At 43.9% G+C, this 23,708-nt stretch overlaps 1 protein-coding gene across 1 annotated transcript; it reads left to right on the forward strand.

Moving 5' to 3' along the window:
* Nucleotides 1-242: 242 nt before the first annotated feature.
* On the forward strand, nucleotides 243-13,336 carry cln5 (CLN5 lysosomal BMP synthase). Its single transcript, XM_078221595.1, has 4 exons — nucleotides 243-444; nucleotides 4,562-4,736; nucleotides 8,867-9,092; nucleotides 10,937-13,336. The coding sequence occupies exons 1-4, from the start codon at nucleotides 338-340 to the stop codon at nucleotides 11,446-11,448; spliced, it is 1,020 nt and encodes a 339-aa protein (XP_078077721.1). The 5' UTR covers nucleotides 243-337; the 3' UTR covers nucleotides 11,449-13,336.
* The last annotated feature ends 10,372 nt before the right edge of the window (nucleotides 13,337-23,708 follow it).

Consider the following 23,708-nt stretch of genomic DNA (forward strand, 5'->3'; position numbering starts at 1 on the left):
CATCGAATTTCAGAAGCAAAAAGGGGACAGATTGTAGACACAAAGGGGAGAGGCAGACATCATCGCTTGGACTATGTTGCTGTTGCAGAAATGTATTTTAATCTCACACTCCTTAATTATTTAAAACCTCAGATAAATGTGGATTTTTTGCTGTTTGAGAGAGCGCGGCTCCCCGCAATGAGTTGGTGCTGACAGTTCAACAGGCAACGAGCCATGAATCAGCAAACGGTTCATGTGACTCGGAAACAGGAACCAGTAACATTGTGTAACAGGGCTGGTGGCTGTGTCTGTGAGAGAGAGGGAGGGTTCAGATCAGCTGAGCTCCCGCCGCTGCAGGATGGGGATCAGCCCGTGGAGCGTTGCCTGCCTCTGGCTGTCTTTGCTGGGATCCCCCAGCGCTGCTGGCTGGGGAGCCACACAGCAGACATGGCCAGTGCCTTACAGGTAAGCTGCAGCCCAGGCTGAACTCGCTTTGGTTACAAAGCCCTGTGCAACGCGGAAGCGATCCCTCAAGGGCTGTAGGGGCATTGAAAGTAAGTTGCAGAGTTGGAAATTAAACTCTAATAAAAGCACAGACATTGTTTCTTTGCAGTGACCTGCTGTTTGGGATAAATAATGGTGCTGCCACTGATAATGTAAAACCATGCCACCCCCTTGGGGCCTTTAAAGGTTCAATTTCTTCATTTAGAAGAAAACTTTGTGTAGCCTCTTGAAAGTAAAACAACCTAGGGCATTATAGAAGAGAGATGGGGATAGATGACCAAATGTTTGTTGAAAGAGGTAGATTTCAAGGACCATAGAGACGGTGGTAGGCCAATGATTACAACTGGACATGTAAACAGCAAATACTGGAAACACTCTGGGTCTGGTGGTATCTGTGGAGAGTAAAATTGTCTCAGGGTGAGGAATTTTTGCCTGGTCTGAAACAGTCACTGTTTACATTTCAGAACCCCAGCATCTACAATATTTTAAGGGCGGCACTCAGCGCCAAGGACCCGGTTTCAATTCCTGGCTTGGGTCACTGTCTGTGTGGAGTCTGCACGTTCTCTCCGTGTCTGCGTGGGTTTCCTCCGGGTGCTCTAGTTTCCTCCCACAGTCTGAAAGACGTGTTGGTTAGGTGCATTGGCCATATTAAATTCTCCCGCAGTGTACCCGAACAGGTGCCAGAGTGTGGTGACTAGAGGACTTTCACAGTAACTTCATTGCAGTGTTAATGTAAGCCTACTTGTGACACTAATAAATAAGCGTTAAACTTTAAAAACTTCTTGACAACTGGATTTCTATTTAAAGAGGAGACATTTAACTTTTAAAATGCAAAGTAGAAGCTTGCAATGAATCATAGAATCCCTACAGTGCAGAGGCAGGCCATTCGGTCCATCAAGTCTGCACCGATTCTCCAACACAGCATCTTACCCAGACCCTATCCCTGTAACCCCATGTATTTACCCTGCTAATCCCCCTAACTTGCACATCTTGGGACACCCAAGGTGCAATTTAGCATAGCCAATCAACCTAACCAAATGGAATCGAGGTGGCAGTGAACTGTGTGACTCTGGCACATAGTGCTTGTTAGAACTGCCAATTTGGTATGCAGCTGTCCCACGTGTCGGGGTGAAAGTGGAGATGCTATCCGAGTACATTTATTTTTCCCCGGTGGGGCCCATCTTATCAAGGAATATCAGATGTGCGCTCATGATCATAATTACTAACATGTTTTGTAATGGTTTTTCTCCAAGTCTTGCTTCGAAAGAAACAGCAATTGTCCAAATTAACAAAAGGTCTTTGTTCACTCAGCTCCCTAGTTACCAACTCCATCCCTCTCCCTGGCAACAGTCTGAGTTCAAGTCTGTGTTCATAATCTTTGTGTTTCATTTCATTCCGAGGTGAGTTCCTGACCTCGTATTCACGCCATCGCTCCATCTCTAGCACTGCCTATTCCCACCTCCATAACATCACCTGACTTCATCCCTTAGTTCATCTGCTGCTGAAGCTCTCGCTCTTGTCTTTTTTATCTCTGGACTTAACTATTCCTTGTGCTTCTGGCTGGTCTCTCACATTCTGCCTTCCATAAATTGATGTCATCCAAAACTCTGCTGCCTCTGTCTTACCTCATAGCAAGTCCCTTTCCTATATCGCTCCTGTGCTCCATAAAACTATAAAGTTTATTTATTAGTCGCACGTAAGGCTTACATTAACACTGCAATGAAGTTACTGTGAAATTCCCCTAAAGACCTAGGAGCAGCGTGGATCATTCAGCCCATCGAGTCTGTTCCACCATTCAGTAAGATCATTGACTGATCCGATATATTCTTCAGCTCCACTTTCCTGCCTTATTCCGATAACCTTTGATTCCCTTGCTGATTAAAAATCTGTCCATCTCAGCCTTGAACATACTTAACAACCCAACCTCTACAGCCCTCTGCGGTAAAGAATTCCATACCTTCACTACCCTCGGACAAGAAATTCTTCTTCATCTCTGTCTTAAACTGGTGACTCCCTACTCTGAGGTTATTCTTTCTGGTCCTAGACTCTCCCACAAGGGAAAACAGCCTCTCAGCATCCACTCTGTCAAGGATTCCGAGAATACTACATGTCATAGAATCATAGAATCCTACAGTGCAGAAGGAGGCAATTCAGCCCATAGATTTTGCACCGACCACAATCTCACCCAGGCCCTATCCCCATAACCCAATGCATTTACCCTAGCTAGTTCCCCTGACACTAAGGGGCAATTACATGGCCAATCCACCTAACCCACACATCTTTGGACTGTGGGAGGAAACCGGAGCACCTGGAGGAAACTCGCACAGACATGGGGAGAATGTGCAAACTCCACACAGACAGTGACCCAAGTCAGGAATCGAATCCAGGTCCCTGGCATTGTGAGGCAGCAGTGCTAATCACTGTGCCGCCCAATGTCTCAATAAGGTTGCCTCTCATTCTTCTAAACTCCAATGAGTACAGACCCAACCTACTCAACCTCCTTGCAGGAAAATCCTAGGGATCAACCCAGTGAACCTTCTCTGGACTGTCTCCAATGCTCGTATACCTTTCCTTCGATTAGGGGACCAAAATTGTTCACAGTATTCTAGGTGTGGTCTAATTAGTGTCTTGTATAGTTTTAGCAAAGCTTACCTATTTTTGTACTCCTTTGAAATAAAGGCCAACATTCCTTTTGCCTTCCCTATTCCCCGCTTCACTTCCATGCTAGCTTATTCTGATTTGTACACAAGGACCCCCAAATCCCTCTGTGCTGCAGCTTTCTGACATCTTTTTCGATTTAGATAATGTTCAGCTCCTTTATTCTTTCTACCAAAGTGCATAACTTCCTAGGTTACATTCCATCTGCCAAGTTTTTGCCCATTCGCTTAACCTATTTATATTCCTCTGTAGGCTCATTGACTGAGAGTGGCACTTACTCAAGCAAATCTTCATTTTAATGTTCTCTTCCATCTTTTCAAATCTTGGTGGCCTCTGGCTGCAATCCCCTTCAGTCCCACAACCTTCTGAGATATCTGCCCTCCTCCAATTCTAGCCATTCTAGGGAGTTGATCCAGAGTTTGGGGTCTAGGCAACTGAAGGCATGGTCACCAATGATGGATCAATTAGAATTCAGGATTCACTCCTCAATTCTGGCCTCTTGTGCATCTCCAATTTTAATTGCTCTGCTATAGGTGGCTGTTTCATCAACTGCCTAGTTGCCGAGTTCTGGGAAAAGCCTTTCTACACCTCTTTGACCAAGCTCTTGGTCATCTAATGTCTCCAAATGTAGCTTGGTTTTATTGTGCCTCTGTGAAGCACATTGGGACATTACAATGTGTTTCTGTCCACATTGCTGTTGTGAACTGCAGACAAATTAGTGACAAAGAAAAAGAGGATGTGTCCTGGTAGATAAAACTTGACATTATGCGTGAGGTGTCCTGGAACAAGAATCAAACTGTTTAGCAGAGGAGAAAGATCGGGTTCGACAACTCCCCAAAGTCCATGAATAAGGCAAGGAGAAACTTCTGCCCTTGTGTGGGGTTCACTAATTTTTCACATTGCTCCAAGGGCTTTAAAAAGGGAGTAATTTAAGATCACAAAAGGCTAGAAGTTCTAAATCTGCACTTAGCCAGACAGCTATGCCAAATCCAGAATCATTCATGGAGTTATCACCATGTGATCTGTTTCTGACCTCTTCATTTTCTCAAACAGTTCACTGTCTCCATCCCCAGCAATTGACTAATTGACAAAATCATTTACAAATTGGAAACAAATTTTGTGCCCTTGAGTTGAGTGTTTACGAGAGTGAGCTTTAATTACTGGATCTCCAGGATAATGCAGGAGAGTTGGCAATCGTACTCAGCCACAAGATTGACTCCTTCCTGAGATATTCTCCACATGACTGCAGCTCACCTGCCTCTGATGATAGATCACCCGACTATGATTTTTTTCAACCTTCTCTCCCTCAGAAGTGTTCTCACATAAAGTTGTAAAATTAATTTACATTGCAATACTTAGCTACCAAATTTTGACTTGACATTTGATGGTGTTTTGCCTGTTGTCATTATTATCTTTACAGACGATTTGATCACCGGCCCAGACCGGATCCATTCTGCCAGCCCATATACCCATTCTGCCCCACAGGCTCTCCTGATGGGGAGATTCCTCAGATGAATGACCAGGACATTATAGAAGTTTATCGGCTTCAGACCCCTGTTTGGGAGTTCAAATATGGAGATCTGCTTGGACATTTTGTGAGTTTTTAATTGTTTTTTTTTGTAATGACCCAACAAATGTACTCTACGCAAATCTGTATGGCAATCCAGTGCAGATTTTGCAGTTGTCAGAACAAGGCTAACTTTTATATTGCTATTTATATTGGAGCTATTACAAGGGGGCATAACTATAGGGTTCGTGGTGGGAGATATACATAGAACATAGAACAGTACAGCACAGAACAGGCCCTTCGGCCCACGATGTTGTGCCGACCTTCATCTGAAACCAAGATCAAGCTATCCCACTCCCTACCATCCTGGTGTGCTCCATGTGCCTATCCAATAACCGCTTAAATGTTCCTAAAGTGTCTGACTCCACTATCACTGCAGGCAGTCCATTCCACACCCCAACCACTCTCTGCGTGAAGAACCTACCTCTGATATCCTTCCTATATCTCCCACCATGAACCCTATAGTTATGCCCCCTCGTAATAGCTCCATCCACCCGAGGAAATAGTCTTTGAACGTTCACTCGATCTATCCCCTTCATCATTTTATAAACCTCTATTAAGTCTCCCCTCAATCTCCTCCGCTCCAGAGAGAACAGCCCCAGCTCCCTCAACCTTTCCTCATAAGACCGACACTCCAAACCAGGCAGCATCCTGGTAAATCTCCTCTGCACTCTTTCCAGCGCTTCCACATCCTTCTTATAGTGAGGTGACCAGAACTGCACGCAATATTCCAAATGCGGTCTCACCAAGGTCCTGTACAATTGCAGCATAACCCCACGGCTCTTAAACTCCAACCCCCTGTTAATAAAAGCTAACACACTATATGCCTTCTTCACAGCTCTATCCACTTGAGTGGCAACCTTTAGAGATCTGTGGATATGGACCCCAAGATCTCTCTGTTCCTCCACAGTCTTCAGAACCCTACCTTTGACCCTGTAATCCACATTTAAATTAGTCCTACCAAAATGAATCACCTCACATTTATCAGGGTTAAACTCCATTTGCCATTTTTCAGCCCAGCTTTGCATCCTATCTATGTCTCTTTGCAGCCTACAACACCCCTCCACCTCATCCACTACTCCACCAATCTTGGTGTCATCAGCAAATTTACTGATCCACCCTTCAGCCCCCTCCTCTAAGTCATTAATAAAAATCACAAAGAGCAGAGGACCAAGCACCGATCCCTGCGGCACTCCGCTAGCAACCTGCCTCCAGTCCGAAAATTTTCCATCCACCACCACCCTCTGTCTTCGATCAGACAGCCAGTTACCTATCCAATCGGCCAACTTTCCCTCTATCCCACACCTCCTTACTTTCATCATAAGCCGACCATGGGGGGCCTTATCAAACGCCTTACTAAAATCCATGTATATGACATCAACCGCCCTACCTTCATCAACACACCTAGTTACCTCCTCAAAAAATTCTATCAAATTTGTGAGGCACGATTTGCCCTTCACAAATCCGTGCTGACTATCCCGGATTAATCCGCATCTTTCTAAATGGTCGTAAATCCCATCCCTAAGGACCTTTTCCATCAATTTACCAACCACCGAAGTCAGACTAACCGGTCTATAATTACCAGGGTCATTTCTATTCCCTTTCTTAAACAGAGGAACAACATTTGCCACTCTCCAGTCCTCTGGCACCATCCCCGTGGACAGCGAGGACCCAAAGATCAAAGCCAAAGGCTCTGCAATCTCATCCCTCGCCTCCCAAAGAATCCTAGGATACATTTCATCAGGCCCAGGGGACTTATCGACCTTCAGTTTATTCAAAACTGCCAATACATCCTCCCTCCGAACATCTATTTCCTCCAGCCTATTAGCCTGTAACACCTTCTCTTCCTGAAAAACATGGCCCCTCTCCTTGGTGAACACTGAAGAAAAGTATTCATTCATCACCTCGCCTATCTCTACTGATTCCATACACAAGTTCCCACCACTGTCCTTGACCGGCCCTAACCTCACCCTGGTCATTCTTTTATTCCTCACATAAGAGTAAAAAGCCTTGGGGTTTTCCTTGATCCGACCCGCCAAGGACTTCTCATGTCCCCTCCTAGCTCTCCTCAGCCCCTTTTTCAGCTCGTTCCTTGCTAACTTGTAACCCTCAGTCGAGCCATCTGAACCTTGTTTCCTCATCTCTACATAAGCTTCCCTCTTCCTTTTCACAAGACATTCCACCTCTTTTGTGAACCACGGTTCCCTCACTCGGCCATTTCCTCCCTGCCTGACAGGGACATACCTATCAAGGACACCCAGTATTTGTTCCTTGAAAAAGTTCCACTTTTCATCAGTGCCTTTCCCTGACAGTTTCTGTTCCCATCTTATGCCCCCTAATTCTTGCCTAATATAGGAAGGATATCAGAGGTAGGTTCTTTACGCAGAGAGTGGTTGGGGTGTGGAATGGACTGCCTGCAGTGATAGTGGAGTCAGACACTTTAGGAACATTTAAGCGGTTATTGGATAGGCACATGGAGCACACCAGGATGGTAGGGAGTGGGATAGCTTGATCTTGGTTTCAGATAAAGCTCGGCACAACATCGTGGGCCGAATTGCCTGTTCTGTGCTGTACTGTTCTATATCTATCTATATCTATTTCCAATATGAAAGGAAATATATTGTCATGCGTATGTGTACTTGAGTATCAAGGATGTCACGTCACTCACTACTGCATTAGGCAGTGAACTGAACTGACGGTGTATCATTCTGCAGCACATGGTGAGCACATGGGTGTCAGCTCCAGTACCTGTGTAAAACTGAGATCGTTTCTGAACTTCTGAAAACCACAGGACAAAACCATAACCGTGACACTAAAATGGGCTGCAACTTTTAAACCTGGTGTTCCTGAATTCTTTTTTAACCCAAATTGTTTGGTACATCTTTCAGGTGTGTGAGGTGCACTGTGTGTTTCCCCTTTCAGGTTTTAAGGAGGAGACTAGTATCTGCTGAAACTCCCAGTGCTGGCCTGGATAAAGTATGGTACACGGGCAGGAGTATGGTGGAGATCACGTAATGATGGTTTGGTGATTTGTGACTGCCCATCTTACTATTTGTGAGGGGACTCTTGATCACTTTATGAAGCGGTTTCTGCTATTGCAATTGATTAGAATCACACTGTTGAATTGCAGTTACGGATGGACCTTTATTTTTTTTTGCAACACTTCATCCACAATGTATGCTAAGATGCATGAATGAAAATGAGCTGTGTGAAACCGTAGGGCAAAACAAGATGCCTATTAACTTTCCAGCAACTGCATAATCGGATTGCAGGCGTAGTTTTATAATGTGATTGAGGTAGTCATACTGGAGTTGACACCAAATGTAGGACATATACCACTGGGTTCAGTTCCTGGCTTGGGTCACGGATTGTGTGGAGTCTGCACATTCTCCCCGTGTCTGCACGGGTTTCCCCCAGGTGCTCCGGTTTCCTCCCACAGTCCGAAAGACATGCTGGTTAGGTGCATTGGCCATGCTAAATTCTCCCCGAGTGTACCCAAACAGGCGCCAGAGTGTGGCACTAGGGGATTTTCACAGTAACTTCATTGCAGTGTTGATGTTTAAAGTTTATTTATTTATTAGTGTCACAAGTAGGCTTACATTAACACCACAATGAAGTTACTGTGAAAATCCCCTAGTCGCCACACTCAGGAGCCTGTTCAGGTACAATGAGGGTCAATTTAGCATGGCCAATGCACCTAACCAGCACGTCTTTTAGACTGTCTGAGGAAACCGGAGCTCCCGGAGCAAACCCACTCAGACACGGGGAGAATGTGCAGACTCCGCACAGACAGTGACCCAAGCCGGTAATCGAACACAGGGTCCTGGCACTGTGAGGCAGCAGTGCTAACCACTGTGTCACCATGCCGCCCCCTACTTGTGACAATAATAAACTTTAAAGGTGCGACGGGATGTACGTACCTACTTTGCAGTGTTACCTTTCATTAAATCTAAAATTTTACTCGAATTTGCAACCACAAGAATGCAAGTTTCCTCCAGAATTCTCTGTGCAGTTGACGCTGGATATCACTTATTTAAGAATCTATCAGGGGAACCTTCCAAATAGGTAGAGTTAGGGTAGTTGTTATTTAAGATTTACATTAGTGATGAGATGATAATTGATTTGAGTTTCTTCCCCCCCCCCCCCCCCCAATCGCAGCATATCATGCACGATGCCATTGGTTTCCGGAACATTCGGACAGGCAAAAACTACACCATGGAGTGGTATGAACTCTTTCAGCTTGGGAACTGCACCTTCCCACATCTCCGACCTGGAATTGAAGCTCCTTTCTGGTGCAATCAGGGAGCCGCGTGTTTCTTTGAGGGGATAGATGATTTACACTGGAAGGAAAATGGTTCCTTGGTCAAAGTATCTGAAATAACTGGTAAGCTTGTTCACTGACAAACTGTAATGTGCCAAGATCAATTGGCTGTTCCGAAGATTACTTTCATTAACCTACGCTTGAAAGGGTTCACGTGATTAAAGGATGATATTTAGAATAGGCTCATTAGCATACAGAAAATTAATCTGCAGTTTAAAAGCAACAGAAGGTCAACAAAATGCAATGCATTTAAAAATGCAAGCATGAACATAATTCAGTTTAAACTGCAGTTCCGTCTATTTGGACAAAATTGCCATTTGAAACATCCTGTTTGGAAGACACTTCTTGGCAGAAACAATATTGCAAAGTATACAGGTTGTTAATGTTAATGTTGAAATCCAATTTTTCCTACCAGTCTCTGCTGGTGTTGAGAGAAAACATTGAAATTTAGGTTCCTTCCACATTCTTTGAATCTTGCAATATCCATGATAATTGGCAACGTGCCATTTTGTCACAGGTTCCCTAACTGGGGGTCTGGAACATACCCGGAGAATGCACAGCTGGATTATGGCAAGGATCTTGTGATTTTGTCACACTTCAGCCTAATCTCTGTGCGTTCCTGGGAGGGGTTCATTCCTGGATTTCACCAGGAAAGATTTCCTGTTGCTTGTGCTAACTTGGAGCTTTACGATGTGAATTAAGCTGCTTACAATGCGTTTGTCTGTGCATGGGTTGTTTATCTGTTCTGTGGGGCTAGCGGATCATGGGAATTACCAACATCACAGCAGCGGAGCACAGGTCACACACAAACCTGAAAGCAACACGTGCTTGTTACAATCCATTGTAGCTAAAGGTTTGCATGCTGGTACAACATAGCTACTGCTGATCCTGCCCTTGTGTACATTAACACTGTTAATGGCACCAAAAGAAACTCTGCCCCTGAACGTTGAATGCCTGGAAGATCCATTGTAGCAGTGGGGTACAGTGTAACCAGATTCTATATACAGTTGTGTGTAGCATCCAGATACAACAATCCTCTAGAAAGTTTACTTTTAGTTAATGAAACTCAAACAATGTTTATTAGTCACAAGTAGGCTTACATTCACACCGCAGTGAAGTAACTGTGAAAATCCCCTGGTTATCCCTGAATGTAGGAGAATGAGGGGTGACTTTATTGAGGGGTATAAAATCATGTGGGGCATAGATAGGATGAACGCATATAGTTTTTTTTCCCAGGGAAGGGGAATTGAAAGCTAGAGGGGAAAGATTTAAAAGGGATCTGAGGGGCAACTTCTTCACACAGAGGGTGGTGCGTATATGGATCGAGCTGCCGGAGAAAGTGATTGAGGCAACATTTAAAAAGATCCAAGATCAACATTTTAAAATAAATTAAAACACAACATTTAAACATCAAATGGAGTGATGTGAAAAATGTGATTAAAATCTTCCACCTACCCATTTTCATAATGTCTGTACTTTGCAATTTAAACAATGTACAGCAGCTACAATACTGTTTGTCCATTTTTAAAGATTTCTACCATTTTAGAATTCCAATGCAATTCAATGTAATTGGGGCTCAGAATGTTTAAAATATCTGTCTTCTGTGCACAGTATAGCAACTTTTCAAAAGTTATTCAAAAGCATTTTGGATAAGTACATGGATGGGAAACAATTAGAGGGTTATGGACCAAACGTGGGCAATTGGGAGGGCACCATGGGCCGAAGGGCCTGTTTCTATGCTGTATTGCTCTATGACCCTAGTCACAGTAGATGTTTAAGTTCTGATCTTGCAATTTAATATTCTGTCAAACATTTCGATTTAGATTTCGCTTGAACATCTATGAATATACATAATTTTAAGAAGCTTGTTTTATCATTTGTAACTCTTTTTGTTTATCTGTATTCAGGTAAAATGTTCAACAAATTGGCCATGTGGGTGAAGGAGGATAACAGAACTGGAATATATTACGAGACATGGACTGTTCAATCTGATCCTTCTCCGAATGCCACAGTGTGGTTCAAATCTTATGACTGTTCAGCATTTGTATTGAGAACTTACCAGATACTGTTTGAATTAGGTGCCGTCTTTAAGAGCCCGATAGAAACCAACTACACCAGAATATTTCTGTACAGTGGCGAGCCAACCTACCTTGGGAACGATACCAACATCTTTGGGCCACACAGTAACAAAACTCTCGGAGAAGAAATAATTTCCTTTTATTTTCCGTTTAGACCACCGCATTCAGTGAAGGAACTGGTATTAAGTCTGTTGGAAATAGTTGATAAGGTTGTACTGGAGAAAACCTTTTACCTTTACTTCAATTTTGAGTATTGGTATTTACCAATGAAACAGCCTTATGTTAGAATAACGTATGAAGAAATACCTCTGCCATCTAAAAATACATTGACAGGTGCTTAGCAACATGTGCAGAAGAAAATCACTTTTTGTATGTCACCTGTACCATTGCCTACTTCTGTAAGTGCAATTATTTAATATTTGATTGTGATATACACCCCCTCCAGCTCAGCCTATTGATTGATTTAACTTTTATCAAATGGAGCTGTGTAAGCATCCTGAGCAGTATTAGAATTTACAGGGTTAACGTTTAACGATAGGTGTTAAATACACCAGGAGCTACTCTGCTGGGGCTAGACAAGGGAGGGAGGAATCCTGTTGTGAATCATGATGTTTTGAGAACGAACGGGCGGCGCAGTGGTAGCACTGCTGCCTCAGTGCCAGGGACCCGGGTTCAGTTCCGGCCTTGGGTGATTGTGTGCTGTTTGCATGTTCTCCCCGTGTCTGCTTGGGTTTCCTCCCATAGTCCAAAATGTGTAGGTTAGGTGGATTGGCCATGCTTAATGGATGGGGTTACGGGCATAGGGGGAACTGGGCCTGGGTAAGATGGCCTTTAGGAGAGTCGGTGCAGGCTTGATGGGCCAAATGGCCTCAAATAATCTCAAGTACACAGAAGACATTCCCACCTTTGTTGCATGCTGGCTGGGTTAGACATGGTATCAACCACTATCCGTATGAATTCCCAAATAAAGTTGCAGCTGTTTTGTATTGGCTGAAGACTCAGAAGGTCATCGGCACTGACTAGACACAATTAGCTTGGCTCGATGAGCTTAAACTTTACAGTATGCTGTACAAGTCAATCTGTACTGAGCATTTGCATTCCTTCTGTAATTATGTTAAGTGTTGAATACATTGCCAATTTACATTATTATACTTGTTTGAACTTTGAGGGTTAATCTGCCAAAGTTGTCTGGAGTTACCCAAGCAGTCCATATCACTAAGATTTTTTTTAATAGTGGATTCCTTTCCATATTGCAAATATCGCAAATTCAATATCTTCGTGTGGCTAAATAAACTTAAGTACAGAATAAATGTATTTTCTGAGGCAGGATCTTTTATTTATTGCAAGTACTCCAGCTGTGACCTGAATAATAATTACTTATCTTTATTCTATATTTCACAGAAATACATAACCAGAGCTCCAATAAGAGCAATACTGCTCGTCAGGACACTCACACTTTGGTCAAATTCCTTAGCGTGGCTTTAGCTGTAGGGGGAAGGAAGGGCTTGTACTGCTGACTATGCTGTTTTCACACAATCTCAAAGGCAAGGAGCACCCAAGGCATCGAGGTAATTTGGCAACTGCAGTGGATAGTCAGTAGAGCATTTCTTTGCTTTCGCCCTTTGCCACAGTCCATACTGCATTACTATTGTGCCACATCCACCGAAAGTACCAAACAATTGTAGGTGTCACTCTTCATGCCGCAATGGAAGTTTGGTTTGATTTCCAATGTCCACTCCTCCACTTCGAGGTAGAGGTTAACAGGGTTCACCACAAAAAGGGGTGGATAGGACTTTATGTGAAAGACTGTAGATCCAGAGGGGACTCTAATCAGAGATCGGTCTCCTTTTCACTAATGACGTATTAGTTAGGACTCTTTTGATGAACAAAATGAGAGTCATCTCACAATCATTCAATCCCCACTAATACTTAATGAGTATTATTGTCTCTCTGAACCACAAACTTGTTAAGTAACACTTTTAGAAGACAATCTAACCAGTGTTCTCTCAATTTCAGTCAGAGTCTACCCAATCCAGTTTCAACCTTCGCCGAGTGCCAGTTCCTAATATAATTACAAGGTTTCTGAAAACTGATTCTTATAATAATGGTACATTTACTTTCAATTCAGCTCAAATTCACTCAATTGAGCTGCCTTTGGTGTGTATTTAAATTGTATATCAACTGTAAACTCCACATCAGATATAAACTGAACAGCAATCATTTGAAACCAATCGTTGGTTGTGGTAATCATCTGAACACCTTTTCAGTTGAAATAAGCATAATTCAATAATTTTGATGCATCAGTGATCATGTTCCAGTCAATAATTGATTACAATGCACAATTACTGTTATGCACAGACAATTTTGCATTTGGATTTATGCAAATGAGTTTACATGGCAAATCGAGCATAACTTCACTGCACTTGCCAATGTCTTCAATGTTGCCTCGAGCAGAAACTTGGGTCCCTGCTCTGGAACATGATGTTAATGATCCTTGCCTTTTACACACCAACAATCAGTGGGTCAGAACTCCCTGGAGTGGCGTGATGGGGAAGCTACGTCCAAACACATGCTTGTCTGCTGAAATGTCTTATTCTTGTTGGCAGAACGTAAAAATCTATCACAATTTAATCTAAATGTGCCCTCTGCTTTTTTAAAATTCATTCACAGGATGTATTGCCCATCCCTAATTGCCCTTCAACTGAAGTTGAATTCAACTGAGTGGCTTGCTGGACCATTTCACCTTTTTAAATCGAGACCCCCGGTGTGGTTCTGGAGTCACATGTACAATGGCAGACTGCCTACCCGAAAAGTCATGAGTGAACCAGATGGGATTTCAGAACAGCAATGGTCATCATTACATTCCAGATTTTTATTAAATTCAAATTTCACTACCTGCTGTGGTGGGATACGAATCTGGGTCATAGGAACATAGGAATTAGGAGCAGAAGTGAGCAAATTCAGTCCTTTGAGCCTGCTCCACCATTCAATCAGATCATGGCTGCTCTCTCCCTGGTCTCAAATCCACCTCCCCACCTGTTCCCCATATTCCCCTTTCTATTGGAAATATATCCATCTCCCTCTTGAAACCATTCAACAATTCGGACTCCACCGCGCTTTGGGACGAGTTCCACAAATTCACCACCCTCTGCGAGAAGTAGTTCCTCCTCATCTCAGTTTTAAATCTACCACCTCATAACATATACCTGTGGCCTCTTGTTCTAGATTGCCCCATAAGAGGAAAAATTTGTACCAGAATTTTATTGCCTCGCCCGCCCGAGTCTCATAAGATCCCACCCGAGGCCAATGGAGAATGCCATTCTGCAAGCCTCGCCCACTCCGATTCCAGGGCGGGCATGCTGGTAAAATACTGGCATTGGTCTACATTTCTTTATCAATCCCTTCTCATCCTTCTAAACTCCAGCAAGTACAAGCTCAAACTGTTTAATCTCTCCTCATACGTCAACCCCTTAATTCCCGAAATCAATCTGGTGAACCTCCACTGAACCGTCTCCAATGCCACCACATCTTTCCTCAAATAAGGAGACCAAAACGGGACACAATACTCCAGATGTGGTCTCACCAACACTCTATACAATTGCAACAACACTTCTTTCCCTGGAGAATTACTCTGGGTCTCTGGATTACTAGTCCAGTGACAGTACCACTATGCCACCACCATGATGCCTAAGCCACCATGATACAACCAACGGTTATCCAATAATCATAGAATCCCTACAGAGCACAAGGAGGCCATTCGGCCCATCGAGTCTGCACCAACCACAATCCCACCCAGGCCTTATTCCCGTAACCCCACATATTTACCTTAGCTAATCCCCCTGACACTTGGGTCAATTTAGCATAGCCAATCAACCTAACCCACACTGGACTGTGGGAGGAAACTGGAGCACCTGGAGGAAACCCACGCAGACATGGGGAGAATGTGTAAACTCTACACAGTGACCCGAGGCCAGAATTGAACCCTGGTCCCTGGCGCTGTGAGGCAGTGGTGCTAACCACCGTGCCACCCCTAATGTTCTGAGTGCCAAATCTCTCTACAGCACATCAAATTAGCTACTCAATATTACCAATAATGCCGTTGTTCAGCTGGTTGGAAAGAAGACAGAATGCTTCACAGCCCTTCATGACCTATAAAAATTGGATTTGTTTTTGTGCCTTTGCATCACTGACACAAGCAGCACGAACAGATAGTTTCACAGCTCTCCCACTTATCCAGCTGGCTGTCATAATTTTTAACAACCAATTATAAGGTCAGTTAGCTTCAACAGCACTGGAAGCTCAGAAAGCTTTTAATCAAGTTATGTATTTAGGGGCCTCATAAAGCAATATAATATCACTACTATGCAGCTATGCTCCATTCCTTGTAGGATACTTTACCTGGATCTCATTAATTAAATCTGAAGACACACACGGAGATACTTCTTTAAGTGTCCCAGAATGTAACAATTGCGGCCCATGGCACAATAAAATTGATGAGGGTTTCTGAATTATTGATATATCATAGTTTAGAGCTCGATAAATTGAGACAAGTTTATTATGCTTTCTCCACACTATCTGTGATTCTGAATTCCAGCACGGGGTGTGGGGTGTGGGGATAGGGTGGGGTGGGGTGTGGGGGTAGGGTGGGGTGTGGGGATAGGGTGGGGTGGGGTGTGGGGGTAGGGTGGGGTGTGGGGGTAGGGTGGGGTGGGGTGGGGGGGGTGGGGGTGGGGAGGGGGGAGACATGTTTGCTAATCTCTTTGACGAGAAGTGTAATTTCAAAGGAAACTGATGCATCTGAAATGTTATGATCCGAACCTGGGTAAGCGCGGAAAATTTGTGCTCTCTGCCTCTTTTTAGATGCAGATGGACAGCAGGGTGTCTGGGTAAACATTTCCAAGAACTGGTGTAAAGGATTGAGTATATTTCACTTCATTCCTAATGATCCTTGAGAAGGTAAATGTTTTATTCAACTGCCACAGACCATCCAGAGCTGTTGGGGGGGAAATTCTAGGATTTCTTCACCCAAGTGTGAAGAAATGACGATATAGGTCCAAGTCAGAAAGTTGTGCGATTTGGAGAACTTGTACGTAGTGGTGTTCCCATTGTGCTTGTGTTTTTAACTGGTAGGGCTCACTGATTTGGAAGGTGCTAAGAAGTCTTGGTGAGTTGCCGCAGTGCATCTTATAGATCAGGCTTGTCCAATGTGTGGCCTGAGGGCCAAATGCAGCCTGCAAAGTCCCTCTGTGCACCCCCTGAATCAGCTTTCAAGATGCTGTTCACACAGGTAAGTCTGAATGGAAAAATCCTCATGGAGCAGCTCCTCCAATCACAGGCCCCTTCTCTCCCATGTTAACTGTTCATAGGATCATATCCACAGCAATGCGGGAAAAAAGTTGGTTGATTGGAGGAGCAGTGAACAGCAGAGCCATTGAGCTTAGGGTCTTGGGAGCCGAGGACCAAGGAGCCAGAGAGTAGAGGCGCAGGACCCAGGGAACAGAGGGCTGGGGAGACCGGGAGTGGTGCCCAGGGAAAAGAAATGCCAGAGCGCAGGGCCCAGGCAGCAAAGATGCCAGGGAGCATGGTCCAGGGCACCCGGAGAGGAGTCCAGTCAGGGTGGAGTAGAGCATGAGACATTAGGAGTGGGCCCATTGGCATCTGAGTGAGTGGAAAGTATATGGCAAAGGACAGAAGGTGGTGACAGCATGAAGGGGGTTGATGTGGGGGGAGGTGAGAATGTGTAGAGTGGGATGAAAGTGTGGAGGCGAGGGCAGAATGTATCCATACATCTGACTCAGTCGCACCATTAGGGTTCTCACTCACCACCGTGCCCTCTCATCGACTGAGTTGAGGATGAGTGACAACCCAGAGACTGAGCCGCAAACACACACCCTATTACTCTAATACTCATCTTTGTTACTCATTGTTTATTTGCTCAGCTAGTTGCCTCTTTTCATATTTCATAGAATCTACAGTACAGAGGCAGGTCCTTCGGCCCAAACTGGTCCATGCCGACCAAAATGCCCATCTAAACTAACCTCATTTGCCCCATATCCCTCTAAACCTTTCCAATGCATGCATCTGTCCAAATGCCTTTTAAATGTTGTGAATGTCCCTGCCTCAATCACTTCCTCCGGCAGCTCATTCCACATACGTACCACCCTGTGTAAAAAATGTTGCTTCTCAAGTTCTCATTAATTCTCTTTCTCCTCTAAACTTAAACCAATGCCCTCTAATTCTTAATTCCCCAAGGAAAAGACTGAGTGCATTCACTCTATCCATGCCTCTCATGATTGTATACACCTCTATAAGATCACCCCTTAGCCTCCTATGCTCCAAAGAAAAAGTCCTGGCCTGTCCAATCTCTCCCTATAACTCAGCCCCTTGAGTCCTGGCAATATATTCTTGTAAATATCTTCTGCACTCTCTCCAGTTTAACAACATCTTTCGCATAGCAAGGTGACCAAAACTGAACACAATATTCTAGTTTTAAATTCATCTGTAATGTGCCAAATTTAATCTTTTGAAATTTTAAAATGTGACCTCCTCTAACCGCGCCCCCCCCCCATGCAAAAAGGCTCATTGTAGATGCTACACACTGCTGCCACCGTGCGTTGGTGGCAGAGGGAGTGACTGTTTAAGGTGATGATGGATGGGGTGCCAGTCAAGTTGTGCGGGGCATGACCTCTGCAAGTGGAGAAATTCCCACCAACTTGAATTCGTGAGACTCCGAAAGCTTGTGCTGCTAAATAAACCTGTTGGACTTTAACCTGGTGTTGTGAGACTTCTTACTTTAGTATTACAGCCAGGATGTCAGTGCCCATAGCCTTTGCAGTATCCAGTACATTCAGCAGTTTCTGGATATCACGTGCAGTGATTTGAATTGGCTGAAGACTGGCATCTGTGATGCTGGGAACCTGCGATTGAGTCCAAGTTGGATCATTCACCAAGTACTCCGGGCTGAGGATGGTTGCAAATAGTTCAACCTATGCTTTTGCAAATTGACAGGAAATTCAGAACCATCATATCAACAAATCATCTTTCTTTTACTGCACTACATTTCAATGACTGTACCACAGAACATTGTGGCCTATATCCAAGCATAACTCTAATCTATCTGGCACCAATATTGTGTTCTGACTTGCTGTACTGAGGGGCTTACAGTTGGTTTGTTGATCTGCTGGATCAGCACCTAATTCGCCAGACAAATTGACAATGGAGATCTGACCTTCCACCCATGTTAATGATTTTCTGATGCCCAGTTCACAATGAAATAGCTCAACATGCTGGAACTGCTTCCAGAATTTGATGCCTTAATTAATAACTGACTCAAGTCCCTTACAATCTCACATTCCCCATTTAACCAAGTATGCTCCAGCACAGCTACCAATTCCCTGCAAAAACTGTAGAGAGGTTCGATTACAAACCATGAGCTAAAATTTGTTATTTGTCTTTGTTAATCCGCATGAACATCCTGTGAATACCCCAAGTGATAACAAAAACCATTCTATGCATCACAGCTCGTGAAGTACTCCATTATCCAATATTCAATAGAATAGCTAATTTGAATTAAAATTAAAACGTTTATTTATTAGCCACAATTAGGCTTACAGTAACATTGCGATGAAGTTACTGAAAATCCCCGAGTTGCCACACTCCGGTGCCTGTTCGGGTACAGACGGAGAATACTTAGCATGGCCAATGCATCTAACCAGCACATCTTTCGGACTGTGGGAGGAAACTGGAACTTCCAGAGGAAACCCACGCAGACACGGGGAGAATGTGCAGACTCCGCACAGACAGTGAGCCAAGCCGCGAATCGAACCCGGGTCCCTGGTGCTGAGAGGCAGCAGTGCGAACCACTGTGCCACCTCTTCCTTTTTCCATAATCTTCCTTTTTCAGAAAAATATATTTGCTATGACAATACAGAGGATAATTCTACAGTTTTGTGCCAATAGGGATAATCGCAGATGGAAGCAATGTCATAATTTTCCCATCCCACTTGCCACAGGAATTGGAGTGGGTGAAGGGCGGACAATGGGAAGGTCCATTGACCTCAGGCGGGATTTTAGGTTCGGGAGGAGCAAGCCTGTAAAATCCCACCCAAAGAATCAAAGGCTGCACACTCGACTTTTCAAGACACCCTCATTGACTGTCACTGCTAGCTGGAATAGCTCCTAACGTTTTAGATAACAGACTTAATTTTACAACATCAAATCATCTGCTCTCATTTTTATAAGTTTCAGAAGTTCTAGGCTAGGCTGAGCAATGGTGTGCCCATTGCGATAGATGATATGCAGGTACTAAGATATAATTCCATCAACCGGCACGGTAGCACAATGGTTAGCCCTGCTGCTTCACAGCTCCAGGGACCTGGGTTCGATTCCCGGCTTGGGTCACTGTCTGTGTGGAGTTTGCACATTCTCCTCGTGCCTGCATGGGTTTCCTCCGGGTGCTCCAGTTTCCTCCCACAGTCCAAAGATGTGCGGGTTAGGTTGATTGGCTATGCTAAAATTGCCCCTTAGTATCCTGGGATGCGTGGATTAGTGGGTAAAATATGTAGGGAGATGGGGGTAGGGCCTGGGTGGGATTGTGGTCAGTGCAGACTCAATGGGCCGAATGGCCTCTTTCTGTACTGTAGGATTTCTATGAACTGTATGAAAATAAATTAAGTTAGCACACAGCCAGAATTTAAAGGTGCAATTTTTAGATTATTTTCAAAGCAGACAGACCTGCAGGATTTTCCTAAGTACTGCTGCAACATTCTAGAGATATATTCATCCCAAAAAGAACACCTTCATTGTAAGAAAAGGATGAAAGCAAAAATATTAAGTGTGACACAAGCTGGATTTGCATACATAGAACATAGAACCGTACAGCACAGAACAGGCCCTTCAGCCCACGATGTTGTGCCGAGCTTTATCTGAAACCAAGATCAAGCTATCCCACTCCCTATCATCCTGGTGTGCTCCATGTGCCTATCCAATAACCGCTTAAATGTTCCTAAAGTGTCTGACTCCACTATCACTGCAGGCAGTCCATTCCACACCCCAACCACTCTCTGCGTAAAGAACCTACCTCTGATATCCTTCCTATATCTCCCACCATGAACCTTATAGTTATGCCCCCTTGTAATAGCTCCATCCACCCGAGGAAATAGTTTTTGAACGTTCACTCTATCTATCCCCTTCATCATTTTATAAACCTCTATTAAGTCTCCCCTCAGCCTCCTCCGCTCCAGAGAGAACAGCCCTAGCTCCCGCAACCTTTCCTCATAAGACCTACCCTCCAAACCAGGCAGCATCCTGATAAATCTCCTCTGCACTCTTTCCAGCGCTTCCACATCCTTCTTATAGTGAGGTGACCAGAACTGCACACAATATTCCAAATGTGGTCTCACCAAGGTCCTGTACAGTTGCAGCATAACCCCACGGCTCTTAAACTCCAACCCCCTGTCAATAAAAGATAACACACTATAGGCCTTCTTCACAGCTCTATCCACTTGAGTGGCAACCTTTAGAAATCTGTGGATATGGACCCCAAGATCTCTCTGTTCCTCCAGTCTTCAGAACCCTACCTTTGACTCTGTAATCCACATTTAAATTAGTCCTACCAAAATGAATCACCTCACATTTATCAGGGTTAAACTCCATTTGCCATTTTTCAGCCCAGCTTTGCATCCTATCTATGTCTCTTTGCAGCCTACAACAGCCCTCCACCTCATCCACTAATCCACCAATCTTGGTGTCATCAGCAAATTTACTGATCCACCCTTCAGCCCCCTCCTCTAAGTCATTAATAAAAATCACAAAGAGCAGAGGACCAAGCACCGATCCCTGTGGCACTCCACTAGCAACCTGCCTCCAGTCCGAAAATTTTCCATCCACCACCACCCTCTGTCTTCGATCAGATAGCTTCGAAAGCTTGTGTGGCTTTTGCTACCAAATAAACCTGTTGGACTTTAACCTGGTGTTGTTAAACTTCTTACTGTGTTTACCCCAGTCCAACGCCGGCATCTCCACATCATTCGATCAGATAGCCAGTTACCTATCCAATCGGCCAACTTTCCCTCTATCCCACACCTCCTTACTATAATCATAAGCCGACCGTGGGGGACCTTATCAAACGCCTTACTAAAATCCATGTATATGACATCAACTGCCCTACCTTGATAAACACTTAGTTACCTCCTCAAAAAATTCAATCAAATTTGTGAGGCACGACTTGCCCTTCACGAATCCGTGCTATCCCGGATTAATCCGCATCTTTCTAAATGGTCGTAAATCCCATCCCCAAGGACCTTTTCCATCAATTTACCAACCACCGAAGTAAGACTAACCGGTCTATAATTACTAGGGTCATTTCTAATCCCTTTCTTAAACAGAGGAACAACATTCGCCACTCTCCAGTCTTCTGGCACCATCCCCGTGGACAGTGAGGACCCAAAGATCAAAGCCAAAGGCTCTGCAATCTCATCCCTTGCCTCCCGAAGAATCCTAGGATATATTTCATCAGGCCCAGGGGACTTATCGACCTTCAGTTTATTCAAAACTGCCAGTACATCCTCCCTCCGAACATTTATTTCCTCCAGCCTATTAGCCTGTTACACCTTCTCTTCCTCAAAAACATGGCCCCTCTCCTTGGTGAACACTGAAGAAAAGTATTCATTCATCACCTCGCCTATCTCTACTGACTCCATACACAAGTTCCCACTACTGTCCTTGACCGGCTCTAACCTCACCCTGGTTATTCTTTTATTCCTCACATGGGTTAGAGTTACTGCTTTGGCCACAGTCGACCATCCAGGCACAAATTGTGCTCAAAATTGCAGTACTTTTCTGAACTGAATTTGTTTTTAACTCAAATGCATCAGCAGCAAACTTAAAATCTTCTATGACCAGCACAATCGAGCAGTGTTTTAGAATGAAACTGGTTCATTTTTTCATGTCTTGAAAATATTCTGTGATATATTTAACAGTCATAACCTGTTGTTGGTGACTGCGCAGAGTTTGGATGTTCTCCCAGTGTCTGTGTGGGTTTCCTCCCACAGTCCAAAGGATGTGGTTAGGTGCATTGGCTATGCTAAATTCTCCCTCGGATGCACCCAAACATGCGAACCAAACATGCGCCGGAGTGTGGGGACTAGGGCATTTTCACAGTGACTTTCATTGCAGTGTTAATGTAAGCCTACTTGTGACACTAAAACAACTTTAAACTTTTATTTTATTAACGCAGTTGACAATGGATTTCTCACAAATAAGTATTTTAAATGTGTGTGTAGTCATCAACTATGATTCCAAATAACTTTTTTTTGTTATATATCCAACTCAATCCAATCAAAGTCCAATTCAGAGTCTCAGCAAGTGAGACATTCCCAATCCAAGCTGACAAGAAAGACAGGGCTCTCACCTCCTGTCTTGGGCTTGATCTACATGATCCAAGCTGATCGGAGTAGGCATAGCTCCTCCTCCAAGGCTTGATCTCATTTGCATCTTAGGCAAAAGGCCGAGATGCCGCTTCTAAAAATTGCTTCATATGAAAATGAAACTTAAATGCAACCCAATGACCTCAACCAAGTGCAGCATCAGCAGACCACACTTTTTTTAATACTTTTCCAATTCAATCAAATCAAGTCCAATTCAGAATCTCAACACGTTGAGACATTTCTGATCCAGGCTGACAAGACAGGGCATGCAACCCCTACCCTGTCTTGGGCCTGCTCTACATGAGCCAAGCTGATTGGAGTAGGCAGACGTCTCCACCAGCCCCAGGCTTGATCTCATTTGCATCCCAGCCAAAATGCCAAGATACCACTTTTAAAAATTGCTTCATATGAAGCTTAAATGCAACCCAAAGGCCACTACCAAGTGCAGCATCTGCAGACTACACTTGATCTTAGCCAAAAAGCAATATAGAACCATTTACTAATTTCACTGCTGTTGTCAAAGCTTTAGTGAATTATGCTATGATTCAAACACCTTTTGGGTGCACTTGCACCCAAAATAATAATTGTGCCCATTTGGCACAATTAGCTGTACTCATCAACTGCATCTAAGTTCATTAGGTTACATTTAAGCTTCATTTGAAGCAATTTTTAAAAGCAGCATCTCAGCCTTTTGGCTAAGATGCAAATGAGATCAAGCCTTGGAGGAGGTGAGTCTGCACCTACTCCAATCAGCTTGGCTCATGTAGATCAGGCCCAAGACAGATGTGGAGGCCCTGTCTTGTCAGCTTGGATTGGAAATGTCTCAACTTGTGGAGACTCTGAATTGGACTTGATTTGATTGAATTGGAAAAGTATTTTAAAAATCAACTGCATCTAAGTGCATGGCCGTTTGTAGCACTTTATAAATGAGCACAAAAGATTGCAGAAACTCAATTTGCACTGGAGATAATTTGCATTTGAAATTTCTTGATCTTTCATGATGTTTTCGTTGATTTTGATCACGTGTTAAAAAAATTCCAATACAACCTAATGGAAACCCAAGGCAACAATAATCCACAACATGTTGGGTCAAATGCACTCAAGTCTTGAGAAAGCTTCATAAACCATGAGGCATTCTGCTATCCTGAGACATTGCTGAATTAAATAAATGCAGA

This window comes from Mustelus asterias, chromosome 10 (genome assembly GCF_964213995.1).
Source record: "Mustelus asterias chromosome 10, sMusAst1.hap1.1, whole genome shotgun sequence".
NCBI lineage: Eukaryota > Metazoa > Chordata > Chondrichthyes > Carcharhiniformes > Triakidae > Mustelus > Mustelus asterias.